General features: G+C 48.2%; 1 protein-coding gene across 6 annotated transcripts in view; it reads right to left on the bottom strand.

The window, feature by feature from the left end:
- Positions 1–13,850, bottom strand: part of usp54a (ubiquitin specific peptidase 54a) — a 69,810-nt gene that overhangs the window by 11,451 nt on the left and 44,509 nt on the right. For 5 of the 6 annotated variants that reach the window (XM_084376299.1, XM_084376298.1, XM_084376297.1 and 2 more), the window contains exons 4-13: positions 13,652–13,786; positions 13,438–13,551; positions 12,525–12,607; positions 11,796–11,898; positions 9,626–9,772; positions 9,358–9,507; positions 4,864–5,032; positions 4,385–4,576; positions 3,784–3,918; positions 40–715 (exon numbers count right to left, since the gene is read on the bottom strand). In XM_084376299.1, coding sequence (XP_084232425.1) covers positions 40–715; positions 3,784–3,918; positions 4,385–4,576; positions 4,864–5,032; positions 9,358–9,507; positions 9,626–9,772; positions 11,796–11,898; positions 12,525–12,607; positions 13,438–13,551; positions 13,652–13,786 — 1,904 coding nt within the window. The remainder of the gene's footprint in view (positions 1–39; positions 716–3,783; positions 3,919–4,384; positions 4,577–4,863; positions 5,033–9,357; positions 9,508–9,625; positions 9,773–11,795; positions 11,899–12,524; positions 12,608–13,437; positions 13,552–13,651; positions 13,787–13,850) is intronic. The other variant, XM_084376301.1, reaches the window with a different exon arrangement.

Raw genomic sequence — 13,850 nt, 5'->3', positions numbered from 1 at the left:
GAATAATCAGTGAATACCAAAGAAGAAGAAGAGTCTCACCTGTCTCCCAGGTTCAGGTCCAGGCTCACCGGGCTGCTGCTGTTCCTCTCGCTGCTCTCGTATCCGCTCTCCATCCTCTGGATCAGCCTGGGGGGAGGAGGAGGAGGAGGAGGCAGCTCTGCACCTCCTGCTCCGTCCCCACCTCCTCTGAGGCTGCTGGGTAGAGTCCAGGAGGAGCCCGGCCTGACACACTTCACCTCCTCCTGCGCTGGGAAGGAGGCGTTGGCTCCCTCGGAGGGCGGAGCTCCACCGTCGTTGAACAGCGAGACTCCCAGCGGGCTATAACCCGCCTGCCTCCGCCTGGTGAAGATGCTGTCGATGTTGAGCGCCTCCCTCCGTGGCTTCCATGCTGGCCGGTACCTCCCCGAGCCCGCTCCCCCAGAGCAGCTGGACTTGGACTCGCTGCTGGTGCTGTCGGCCTCCCAGTCAGGGAGTTGACTGGAGGAGGAGCAGGGAGTGGAGGCGTTGGCAGGGTGGTGGTGGTTGTTGGTGGAGGAGGTGATCTCAGAGAGGACGGCAGCAGGTAAAGAGGAGGAGGAGGAGGAGGAGACGGGGCGGCTGTGGATGATGTTGCTCATGGTCTCTTTGAAGTCTCGGAGGCGACTGGTCGAGGATGAAAAGGAGGAGGAAGGTTTGGGGAGGTGACGAGGAACCTGCTGCTCCTTTAACGTCTCTCCTGGGGGGAGGAAAGAGGGAGGAGGAAGAGTAAAGAAAAGGAGGAGGAAGAGTAAAGAAAAGGAGGAAGAGAAAAGAAAAGGACGAGGAAGAGCAAAGAAAAGGACGAGGAAGAGTAAAGAAAAGGAGGAGGAAGAGTAAAGAAAAGGAGGAAAAGTAAAGAAAAGGACGAGGAAGAGAAAAGAAAAGGAGGAAGAGCAAAGAAAAGGAGGAGGAAGAGTAAAGAAAAGGAGGAAGAAGAGTAAAGAAAAGGAGGAGGAAGAGTAAAGAAAAGGAGGAGGAAGAGTAAAGAAAAGGAGGAAGAGCAAAGAAAAGGAGGAGGAAGAGTAAAGAAAAGGAGGAGGAAGAGTAAAGAAAAGGAGGAGGAAGGGCAAAGAAAAGGACGAGGAAGAGCAAAGAAAAGGACGAGGAAGAGTAAAGAAAAGGAGGAAGAGCAAAGAAAAGGAGGAGGAAGAGCAAAGAAAAGGAGGAGGAAGAGCAAAGAAAAGGAGGAAGAGCAAAGAAAAGGACGAGGAAGAGTAAAGAAAAGGACGAGGAAGAGAAAAGAAAAGGAGGAAGAGTAAAGAAAAGGAGGAGGAAGAGCAAAGAAAAGGAGGAGGAAGAGCAAAGAAAAGGAGGAGGAAGAGTAAAGAAAAGGAGGAGGAAGAGAAAAGAAAAGGAGGAGGAAGAGTAAAGAAAAGGAGGAAGAGCAAAGAAAAGGAGGAGGAAGAGTAAAGAAAAGGAGGAAGAGTAAAGAAAAGGAGGAGGAAGAGCAAAGAAAAGGAGGAAGAGTAAAGAAAAGGAGGAGGAAGAGCAAAGAAAAGGAGGAGGAAGAGCAAAGAAAAGGAGGAGGAAGAGTAAAGAAAAGGAGGAGGAAGAGCAAAGAAAAGGAGGAGGAAGAGCAAAGAAAAGGAGAAGGAAGAGTAAAGAAAAGGAGGAAGAAGAGCAAAGAAAAGGAGGAGGAAGAGAAAAGAAAAGGACGAGGAAGAGCAAAGAAAAGGACGAGGAAGAGTAAAGAAAAGGAGGAAAAGTAAAGAAAAGGACGAGGAAGAGAAAAGAAAAGGAGGAAGAGCAAAGAAAAGGAGGAGGAAGAGTAAAGAAAAGGAGGAAGAAGAGTAAAGAAAAGGAGGAGGAAGAGTAAAGAAAAGGAGGAGGAAGAGAAAAGAAAAGGAGGAGGAAGAGTAAAGAAAAGGAGGAAGAGCAAAGAAAAGGAGGAGGAAGAGTAAAGAAAAGGACGAGGAAGAGCAAAGAAAAGGAGGAGGAAGAGCAAAGAAAAGGACGAGGAAGAGAAAAGAAAAGGAGGAAGAGTAAAGAAAAGGAGGAAGAGCAAAGAAAAGGAGGAGGAAGAGCAAAGAAAAGGAGGAGGAAGAGTAAAGAAAAGGAGGAAGAAGAGTAAAGAAAAGGACGAGGAAGAGAAAAGAAAAGGAGGAAGAGTAAAGAAAAGGAGGAGGAAGAGCAAAGAAAAGGAGGAGGAAGAGCAAAGAAAAGGAGGAGGAAGAGTAAAGAAAAGGAGGAAGAGCAAAGAAAAGGAGGAGGAAGAGCAAAGAAAAGGAGGAAGAGCAAAGAAAAGGACGAGGAAGAGTAAAGAAAAGGAGGAGGAAGAGAAAAGAAAAGGAGGAAGAGTAAAGAAAAGGAGGAGGAAGAGCAAAGAAAAGGAGGAGGAAGAGCAAAGAAAAGGAGGAGGAAGAGTAAAGAAAAGGAGGAAGAAGAGCAAAGAAAAGGAGGAGGAAGAGCAAAGAAAAGGAGGAAGAAGAGCAAAGAAAAGGAGGAGGAAGAGCAAAGAAAAGGAGGAAGAGCAAAGAAAAGGAGGAGGAAGAGTAAAGAAAAGGAGGAGGAAGAGTAAAGAAAAGGAGGAAGAAGAGCAAAGAAAAGGAGGAGGAAGAGTAAAGAAAAGGAGGAAGAAGAGCAAAGAAAAGGAGGAGGAAGAGTAAAGAAAAGGAGGAGGAAGAGTAAAGAAAAGGAGGAGGAAGAGCAAAGAAAAGGAGGAAGAGTAAAGAAAAGGAGGAGGAAGAGCAAAGAAAAGGAGGAAGAGTAAAGAAAAGGAGGAGGAAGAGTAAAGGTGATAGACGTTGAAGGTGAGTTAAACATGAAACAACGTCAGATCACATTAATGAGCAGAAACGAATGAAGACAATGATTTTATATGAAAAAAATAAAACACAACAGCAGCAACATGAATCCTGTTTGTTTCAGATTTGGAGGAGAAGCTCAACATGTCGTCACAGGTCGGCTGCTGCAGACTACATTTAAAGTGCTGTCGGACAAAACGACGACAATAATCTAAAGAGATTTTAATAGGTTCAGTGTGTCGGAGACCCACTTCTGCCAGTTAAAGAAAAAAATAAGATGAAAATTAAGATTGTTGAAAGAGATATTTCCTTGGTAAGTCATGAAATAAAAAGTCTAAATTAAAAGGATAAAAAACATAATTATGAGATAAGAAGTCAAATTATAATAAAAAATCATAATTGAGTAAAATTATAAGATAAAAAGTCGAAACTGAGACGATGAAAAGTGAAAAGCTCAAAATTGTTAAAAATAAAATAATAGGAATTGAATAAAAAAAGTCAAAATTGAAAGATAAAAGTCAGAATTATGATTTTGTTTCCCCAAATGATTATAAAGTCAGCATTTATACAATAATCCATTTTGATTTTTTATCTCATTTTTTTAATCTTAATTTCGACATTCTCTCTCATTACGATTTCTTATTTATTACTTTTTGCCTGATAATTTCGACTTTATGTCATAATTACGACTTACCGCAGGAACATTTAATAATAATTATTATTATCATCATTATTTTATCCAGGCTACCTTTTCATAAATACTTTTTCTTTATCTGGCGGGAACAGTTCATAAACTTTTCTGTGTCATAAACTTCTGTGGAGGTGCGACAGATCATAGAAAGTGTAATAAGCTGCTTCAAATATTTCTGAACTGTTCCTTTAAAATCCAGTGTGGGTCCAGTTTAGTTCAGCGTGTCACAGAGAGTGAACAGGGTGATGATGTCACCGGTCCTTGCTGCCCTGTGATTGGTTCCTGTGCCCTGTACCCCCCAGCCCCTGATTGGCAGAATCCCCCGCCTACCCTCGCTGTGGTAACCGGCCGACGAAGCTTCGTTTTCGGGTTTAGATCGCCGGTGGCGACTAGAGCTCCGCCTCCTATCTCCGGCCCCGCCTCCCTTCCTCAGAGACTGGTGCTGCTCACTGTCCGTCACGTGGCCTTAGCAACAAGAAGCATGGCAACGGGTGTTTACAGCATGGTCGCCACAGCATGCAGCACAATGACGAGAAGAAAGACGATGGCAGCGTGTGATTGGAGCACAGCAGGGTCACACGGGGTCACGTCTCTTCCTGTTTCTTCTTCAACTGTAAATTTTCTATTTTACTTCAAATCAAAATAAAATAAAAACTTTTATCTGGTCATAAGGAAGCTGATCACAGGGTGTGATGTCAGAGACGTGACTGAGTAAACCCTGCTGTGATTGGTTAACAACATGCAACAGAGGATCAGCAGCTGCTTGTTCACATCAAACACCATCATGGAGACTGGCTGGTCTCTGCAACCATGTTTATTCAGAAATAGATTTAATATCATTTCATTCAGGACCTTTGTGAGTCTACACCTCAAACTACGATCCAGTCTGGATGCTCCTGATGTTGTATGTTCTGACACTCCAGATACCCACCTACGGTATCCAGGCTGCAGAGCGAGGCGTGCAGGGGTCCGTCTGGGCGTTCGAAGCAGATGACGGTTCCCTGGGAGTCGGAGGAGTAGTGACTGGCCAGGGACTCATGGTGCGAGTGGGAGGGCTGTCGGTACGAGCAGCTCTCCGTCGACGAATCGGTGCGAGTGTCGCTGGAGATTGACTGCTCGCGGCCTGGCCGAGGGGGGGCAGGGGTGGGGGGTTAGTACACAAGTCGGGTCGTCAGTGGTGACGTACGTGTTCTCATGTGTACACACAAATATACATCACAGCAGCTACAAGAACTACGACTGCAACAGCAGCCACACTGACCACCAGTTCTAGCTGTTAGCTGTCTCAGTGACCTCACTGTGACTGTCATAGTACTACTACGACTATTACAAGTACTACTGCGTCTGGTTTAGTTACCTGAATGTTTGCTGTTGTGCTACTACTACGACTCCTAGCTGTGTTGTAGTTACCCGAGTCTTCGCTGTCGTAACAGGCCTTGTTGAGGTGGTGGAGGTCGAGGCGTGAGGGCAGGTCCTGGACGGACACCGGCGTCCCCCGCGGGTCAGCGTAGAGCAGCAGCAGAGGCTGGTAGTGGCCCTTTATACAGCGAGACACCACGTCCTTCCACTTGGGGCCGATCTGCAGGGAGGAGATCATATAAAGACGTATTTTACTCATTTGGTTTCTCCATATTTTCTGACATTAATAACCATCTTTCAGTAAACTGCTTATTTTTCAGGTTCAATTTGAAGATGTTCTTTACAACCTTTTGTAAGCCGAAATACTCAATTTAAGTTCAAGCTACTAGCACATCCTGACGCAGTGATTAACTAACTAGCACATCCTGACGCAGTGATTAACTAACTAGCACATCCTGACGCAGTGATTAACTAACTAGCACATCCTGACGCAGTGATTAACTAACTAGACTCCAGACGCAGTGAAGAGGTCCACAGCTCCTCAGCTCTGTAGGTAAACCTGTGGTGGCAGCTGAAGTGTCCCAGGCTTTTGTCAGTCGTCTTCCTGCTCTGTCTGTTTCTGTGCGATTAAAATCCTCTCGCTTGTTATTTCAACCCTTCCTCCATTTTCCAAAAGTCCAGGTTCACCTCCAGCTCTGCTCAGCTCGAACAGGACGCCCCGATCCACAACACGACCTGTCCGCCAACCGCCAGCCGCTCAGCGTGTTTGTGCAGGAGAAAGAAAGTTACAGAACGAAAGTCTGCAGTGTGAGCAAAAGTGTTGACTGTGGTGGGGTGTGTGTGTGTGTGCGTGTGTGTGTGTGTGTGTGTGTGTGTGTGTCTGTGTGTGCGTGTGTGTGTGTGTGTGTGTGTGTGCGTGTGTGTGTGTGTGTGTGAGTGTGTGTGTGCTCTGACCACACCCTCGGTTCTGTACAGCTGGACTGATAAACAATAGAGGGATATCCTTGTTTTCACAACCAGCAGAGAGACAGACGCACACAGAGAGAGAGAGAATGTGATATCTCATTCCACCAGTGTTTGTACAGGCCAGCAACAACAGAGGAGGAGGAGGAGGAGGAGGAGGAGAGAGGAGAGGGGAGAGGAGGAGAGGAGAGAGGAGAGGAGGAGGAGGAGGAGAGAGGAGAGGGGAGAGGAGGAGAGGAGAGAGGAGAGGAGGAGGAGGAGGAGGAGGAGGAGGAGAGAGGGGAGGAGAGAGGAGGAGAGGAGAGGAGAGGAGGAGGAGAGGAGGAGGAGGAGAGAGAGAATGTGATATCTCATTCCACCAGTGTTTGTACAGGCCAGCAACAACAGAGGAGGAGGAGGAGGAGAGGAGGAGGAGAGGAGGAGAGAGGAGAGAGGAGGAGAGGAGAGAGGAGAGGAGAGGAGGAGGAGAGAGGAGGAGAGGAGAGAGGAGAGGAGGAGGAGGAGGAGGAGGAGGAGAGAGGGGAGGAGAGAGGAGGAGAGAGGGGAGGAGAGAGGAGGAGAGGAGGAGGAGAGAGGAGGAGAGGAGGAGAGAGGGGAGGAGAGAGGAGGAGAGAGGGGAGGAGAGAGGAGGAGAGGAGGAGGAGAGAGGAGGAGAGGAGGAGAGAGGGGAGGAGAGAGGAGGAGAGGAGGAGGAGAGAGGAGGAGAGGAGGAGAGAGGGGAGGAGAGAGGAGGAGAGAGGGGAGGAGAGAGGAGGAGAGGAGGAGGAGAGAGGAGGAGAGGAGGAGAGAGGGGAGGAGAGAGGAGGAGAGGAGGAGGAGAGAGGAGGAGAGGAGGAGAGAGGGGAGGAGAGAGGAGGAGAGGAGGAGGAGAGAGGAGGAGAGGAGGAGAGAGAGAATGTGATATCTCATTCCACCAGTGTTTGTACAGGCCAGCAACAACAGAGGAGGAGGAGGAGGAGAGGAGGAGGAGAGGAGGAGAGAGGAGAGAGGAGGAGAGGAGAGAGGAGAGAGGAGGAGGAGGAGGAGGAGGAGGAGGAGGAGGAGGAGGAGGAGAGAGGGGAGGAGAGAGGAGGAGAGGAGGAGGAGGAGAGAGAGAATGTGATATCTCATTCCACCAGTGTTTGTACAGGCCAGCAACAACAGAGGAGGAGGAGGAGGAGAGAGGAGAGGAGAGGAGGAGAGAGGAGAGAGGAGGAGAGGAGAGAGGAGAGGAGGAGGAGGAGGAGGAGGAGGAGAGAGGGGAGGAGAGAGGAGGAGAGGAGGAGGAGGAGAGGAGAGAGGAGAGAGAGGGGAGGAGAGAGGAGGAGAGGAGGAGGAGAGGAGGAGAGAGAGAATGTGATATCTCATTCCACCAGTGTTTGTACAGTCCAGCAACAACAGAGGAGGAGAGGAGAGGAGAGAGGAGAGGAGGAGAGAGGAGAGGAGGAGAGAGGAGAGGAGGAGAGAGAGAATGTGATATCTCATTCCACCAGTGTTTGTACAGGCCAGCAACAACAGAGGAGGAGGAGGAGGCGGAGAGGAGAGAGGAGAGAGGAGAGAGGAGGAGGAGGAGAGGAGAGGGGAGAGGGGAGAGGGGAGAGAGGAGAGAGGAGAGAGGAGGAGGAGGAGAGGAGAGAGGAGAGAGGAGGAGGAGAGGAGAGAGGAGGAGAGAGGAGAGGAGGAGAGAGGAGGAGGAGAGAGGAGGAGAGAGGAGGAGGAGAGGAGGAGGAGAGAGGAGAGAGGAGGAGGAGGAGAGGAGAGAGGAGAGAGGAGAGAGGAGGAGGAGGAGGAGAGAGGAGGAGAGAGAGGAGGAGAGAGGAGAGAGGAGGGAGGAGAGGAGAGAGGAGGAGAGAGAGGAGAGAGGAGAGAGGAGAGAGGAGGAGGAGAGGAGAGAGGAGGAGGAGGAGGAGGAGAGGAGAAGGAGAGAGGAGAGAGGAGGAGGAGAGGAGAGAGGAGGAGAGAGGAGAGGAGGAGAGAGGAGGAGGAGAGGAGGAGAGAGGAGGAGGAGGAGAGGAGGAGGAGAGAGGAGAGGAGGGAGGAGGAGGAGAGAGGAGGAGAGAGGAGGAGGAGGAGAGGAGGAGGAGGAGGAGAGGAGGAGGGAGAGGAGAGGAGGAGAGAGGAGGAGGAGGAGAGGAGGAGGAGAGAGGAGAGGAGGAGAGAGGAGGAGGAGAGAGTTGAGGAGAGGAGAGAGGAGGAGGAGAGGGGAGGAGGAGGAGAGGAGAGGAGAGGAGGGAGGAGGGAGGAGGAGGAGAGGAGAGGAGAGGAGGGAGGAGAGAGGAGGAGGAGAGAGTTGAGGAGGAAGAGGAGAGAGGAGGAGGAGGAGGAGGAGGAGAGGAGAGGAGAGGAGGGAGGAGGAGGGAGGAGGAGGAGAGTTGAGGAGGAAGAGAGAGAGGAGGAGGAGAGAGTTGAGGAGGAAGAGGAGAGAGGAGGAGGAGGAGAGGAGAGGGGAGAGAGGAGAGGAGAGAGGAGAGAGGAGGAGGAGGAGGAGGAGGAGAGCGTTGAGGAGGAAGAGGAGAGAGGAGGAGGAGGAGAGCGTTTGAGGAGGAAGAGGAGAGGGGAGGAGGAGAGAGTTGAGGAGGAAGAGGAGAGAGGAGGAGGAGAGGGGAGGAGGAGGAGAGGGGAGGAGGAGGAGAGAGTTGAGGAGGAAGAGGAGAGAGGAGGAGGAGGAGGAGGAGAGAGGAGAGGAGAGGAGAGGAGGGAGGAGGAGGAGGAGGAGGAGAGAGTTGAGGAGGAAGAGGAGAGAGGAGGAGGAGAGAGTTGAGGAGGAAGAGGAGAGAGGAGGAGGAGGAGAGGAGAGGGGAGAGAGGAGAGAGGAGAGAGGAGGAGGAGGAGGAGGAGGAGAGCGTTGAGGAGGAAGAGGAGAGAGGAGGAGGAGGAGAGCGTTGAGGAGGAAGAGGAGAGGGGAGGAGGAGGAGAGAGTTGAGGAGGAGGAGAGGAAGGGAGGGAGGTGTAAGGACGGACAGGAAGAGAAAGGTCACTGACTACAACATGAGGTCACTTCCTCTGTAGACCAGCGTAGTTCAACAGTTCTGGGAACAGATCTTACAGGGAACTAATGTCGTGTTTGTAGAGTACGGAGCAGGAGCTGGGCGGCAGTTAGCCTAGCTTAGCAGAAAGACTGAAAAAAAGGAAGCAGCTGGCCAAAGCTCAAAAACCAACTAACTAGGCATTATTGTTTCCATTCCATATCTCTCACTGCAACTGTCCTAACGTTTGCTCTAGTTCGTTCTGTCTTATTTTATTTTCACTTCTAATTCTGCCTTCATGTCTTTTGAACGTTACTCTAACATGTCTTGATGTTTAAGGTGTTACATACTATAAATCAAAGCAGCGTTGCGGAGGCTTTCACACCGCAACGCCCACCTGTACCAGACGAGGACAGGTCGACAGAGCCCTGATTTTTCAAAGCAGTTCGATGTCACTTCATCTTAACAAAAACTAATGGAAGAAGGATGACTGTGGCATTTTCTTTTTGCCAGGCACCAGGATATTTCCTCAGGGAAACATGTCAGGTGTCCATTTTCAGTTATATTGGTTGCTGATAAACACATTAAACTGACGTACTACCAACGCCTGTATGACACTGTGAATCACTGAGTATACCTCCTTGACGTGTGCGTCATCGAAGTACATCCATCGCCGAATCTTTGTCTGGAAGAAGAAGGTTGAGTAATGTTTCCCATAGTAACACACCATTCCCACCAGGTAAAGCTCCGACTGACGAGCCTTCTCCTCCGTCACCCTGTAAAACAACTGCAGACAGAAGGAGAGAAGAAGAGTTCAATGAAGCAGCTGAACTGAACCGTTCTCAGATCTTCTTCCTCTTTACGCTGACGACACTGGTGTTTATCAGCCTGATGGTTGTTCTTACATCCCCGAGGCGCAGGCAGGTTCCCAGGGTGTGAATGACGTCCTCAGCCAGGTCTGAGTGATCGGAGTCCCAGACCAGACCGATGGTGATGATCTCGGGACTGTTGAGGAGGACACGGGCCATCCTGAGCTGCTGCCCACACTGACTCTGAGGACGAGGAGGGTGAAGAGGAAAAGAAAAGAGAGAGGAGGACTAACATTTACATCGATACAAAACAGTGGAAATCTTTGCATCTGGAAAACAGTGACCGGTAAATGTTTAACTTTTAATTTTAGGATAATTCCACACGAACTCACCCAGTAGTGTTACTGCAGCTCTGTGTAGTGTTACTGCAGCTCTGTGTAGTGTTACTGCAGCTCTGTGTAGTGTTACTGCAGCTCTGTGTAGTGTTAATGTAGCTCTGTGTAGTGTTACTGTAGCTCTGTGTAGTGTTACTGTAGCTCTGTGTAGTGTTAATGTAGTTCTGTGTAGTGTTAATGTAGTTCTGTGTAGTGTTACTGCAGCTCTGTGTAGTGTTACTGTAGCTCTGTGTAGTGTTAATGTAGTTCTGTGTAGTGTTACTGCAGCTCTGTGTAGTGTTAATGCAGCTCTGTGTAGTGTTACTGCAGCTCTGTGTAGTGTTAATGTAGCTCTGTGTAGTGTTACTGCAGCTCTGTGTAGTGTTAATGTAGTTCTGTGTAGTGTTAATGTAGTTCTGTGTAGTGTTACTGTAGTTCTGTGTAGTGTTAATGTAGTTCTGTGTAGTGTTACTGCAGCTCTGTGTAGTGTTACTGTAGCTCTGTGTAGTGTTAATGTAGTTCTGTGTAGTGTTACTGCAGCTCTGTGTAGTGTTACTGCAGCTCTGTGTAGTGTTACTGTAGCTCTGCGTAGTGTTAATGTAGTTCTGTGTAGTGTTACTGCAGCTCTGTGTAGTGTTACTGTAGCTCTGTGTAGTGTTACTGCAGCTCTGTGTAGTGTTACTGTAGCTCTGTGTAGTGTTAATGTAGTTCTGTGTAGTGTTACTGCAGCTCTGTGTAGTGTTACTGCAGCTCTGCGTAGTGTTACTGTAGCTCTGTGTAGTGTTAATGTAGTTCTGTGTAGTGTTACTGCAGCTCTGTGTAGTGTTACTGCAGCTCTGTGTAGTGTTACTGCAGCTCTGCGTAGTGTTAATGTAGCTCTGTGTAGTGTTAATGTAGCTCTGTGTAGTGTTAATGTAGCTCTGTGTAGTGTTACTGTAGCTCTGTGTAGTGTTACTGTAGCTCTGTGTAGTGTTAATGTAGCTCTGTGTAGTGTTAATGTAGTTCTGTGTAGTGTTACTGTAGCTCTGTGTAGTGTTACTGTAGCTCTGCGTAGTGTTAATGTAGTTCTGTGTAGTGTTACTGCAGCTCTGTGTAGTGTTACTGTAGCTCTGTGTAGTGTTACTGCAGCTCTGTGTAGTGTTACTGTAGCTCTGCGTAGTGTTACTGTAGCTCTGTGTAGTGTTACTGCAGCTCTGTGTAGTGTTACTGTAGCTCTGTGTAGTGTTACTGCAGCTCTGTGTAGTGTTACTGTAGCTCTGTGTAGTGTTAATGTAGTTCTGTGTAGTGTTACTGCAGCTCTGTGTAGTGTTACTGCAGCTCTGTGTAGTGTTACTGACAACACAGACAATCAGCGACGATCAGTGATGATCAGAGATGATCTCTGATGAACTCTGATGAACTCTGATGATCAGTGATGAACTCTGATGATCAGTGATGATCAGTGATGAACTCTGATGATCAGTGATGATCAGTGATGATCAGTGATGAACTCTGATGATCAGTGATGATCAGTGATGATCAGTGATGAACTCTGATGATCAGTGATGATCAGTGATGATCAGTGATGAACTCTGATGATCAGTGATGATCAGTGATGATCAGAGATGATCTCTGATGAACTCTGATGATCAGTGATGAACTCTGATGATCAGTGATGATCAGTGATGATCAGAGATGATCTCTGATGAACTCTGATGATCAGTGATGAACTCTGATGATCAGTGATGATCAGTGATGAACTCTGATGATCAGTGATGATCAGTGATGATCAGAGATGATCTCTGATGAACTCTGATGATCAGTGATGAACTCTGATGAACTCTGATGATCAGTGATGAACTCTGATGATCAGTGATGATCAGTGATGAACTCTGATGATGATCAGGACTTACGGGACAGTTTCGCAGGTCTCCCATGCTGGCGTTCCTCAGCAGCTCTCCGAACATGCTGGGAGTCGCTTTCTCCCTCGACTCCAACATCTTCACCGCCTGGTTACTGAGGAAGATGAGCAAGAGGAGGAGGAAGAGGAGCTGTGATCTTCATGATGTTCATTTTATAAAACTGTCACACTGATTATTAAACTCCAATCACAGAAAACACACAGCTTTTGTTGGTGGACGGTTGAACAAAGACGTTCTAAATCCTGATTGGTGCTTCAAAGTATGTGACATCACATCTGGAGACAGTTCATGTCAGATCCATCAGGCAGAAGAAGAAAAGTACAGTGAGGTCACACACACACACACACACACACACACACACACACACACACACACACACACACACACACACACACACACACACACACACACACACACACACACACACACACACACACACACACACACACGATTCATCCTCCAAGTGCTGGTAATAGGGAGTGTGTGTGTGTGTGTGTCTGCATGAGAAACACCTCAGCGGCCATGATAGAGAGCTATTAGCTGGTTGCCTAGGTGACCCTGGAATGTAACCTAGCGACAGGAGTGTGGGGGGGTGTGGCCTCAACTTACGTCTTCTGTGATGAGAGCTAAACATAGAGTCTGTGTGTGTGTGTGTGTGTGTGTGTGTGTGTGTGTGTGTGTGTGTGTGTGTGTGTGTGTCTCTGTCTGTCACACACTTACCACAGGGAGGTGGTGGAGATGTAGTGGACCATCTGAATGAAGGGCAGAGGGTCTGAGGACGCTCCACAGCTGCTGCACACACACTGAACACACATGAAGACAGTAAACATCACAGCACCACGACAAGTTTCACTTTGAGTGAGATGACAAACGGTGAAAACGGAGAAAGAAATGTTCATTTCTGCTTCAAGACAGACTTGAAAAATTAATGTTCAGTTCACAGCTGACACGTACATGATTCTGAGTGACCACTCTATATTCAAATAAACATCACTGGGACAAACAGACACAAAGACAGAAAGCAGCGTTTCACACAGTTTATAAAGTGTCTCCAACTCAACAACTCACTAAACTGACACATTTGTTAAGGGAGTCTGGGGACAAAGAAGTAGCCTATACTGGTTACTGGTTAGTGTGTCTGTAAAATGTGACATGTTTAGATCAATAAAATGTTTCTTCTTTCATAAATTGAGTGTAAATGGTGAAATCAGTGTAAACAGTGTGTTCAAACAGCTGCTAAATGTTGGCAGGTAAGACTTTAGCACTTTAGACACAGAAGCAGACAGGCTGGTACAGCCATGCTGCCACAAACTGACACTTTTTACAAGGAAACAAACAACTGACTGTTTTCATTTAATGCTGAAGTTACAAGAAGGAGACAATGATTCAGAGTCTGTCAGAGACAGAGTTTCACTACGTTAGAGAGTTTGTTTTAACTCAACAACTCTTAAAATCACTGCATTTGTTAAGGGAGTCTGGTGATGTTGTGGTTACTGGTTCAACGGTTGGATCCATTTTTCTTTCCTCACTTGCACTCTGAGCTGTCCTCCTGTGATCAGTTCACTCAGGATGATGTTCACACCAGGTCTGAACAGCCTCTTAATGGAGGTTTAGGGTTGCGTCTCTGTCTCACCTGTTCAAAGAGCGTCATGGCGAACTTCTGGTGGGGGATGCAGTGTCTGGCTGTGCAGATGTCTTCTTTTGTCTCGTCTGCGATGTGGAAGTGAATCCTCATCAGGATGTTTTCCTGCAGAAACACGGAGAACCAATGAGAATGACCCATCTCATCTGGTTCAGAGTGAACCTGTGCTTTAAATACTTTGTGACGAGTGTGTGTGTTGTCTTACGAAGCACTCTGCAGCGTCGTCCATGATGCCGAGCTGAAACCTCTGCTCGTCCTGGAAGGTTTTGGCGAGCGCGCTGCGAAGAGCGTCGGACGGTAAAACTTTCTCACTGCTGTACTGAAACTGAGCGAAGATACTCTGAGGAGACAGACAGACAGCGAGGTTAGAGACAGGAAGCAGGTCCAGGATCAGGGTCAGGTAT

This window comes from Pagrus pagrus, assembly GCF_965226575.1.
Source record: "Pagrus pagrus genome assembly, chromosome: 15".
Classification (NCBI taxonomy): domain Eukaryota; kingdom Metazoa; phylum Chordata; class Actinopteri; order Spariformes; family Sparidae; genus Pagrus; species Pagrus pagrus.
The sequence above is the reverse complement of the archived record's forward strand: the minus strand, read 5'-3'. Positions and strand labels throughout refer to the sequence as shown.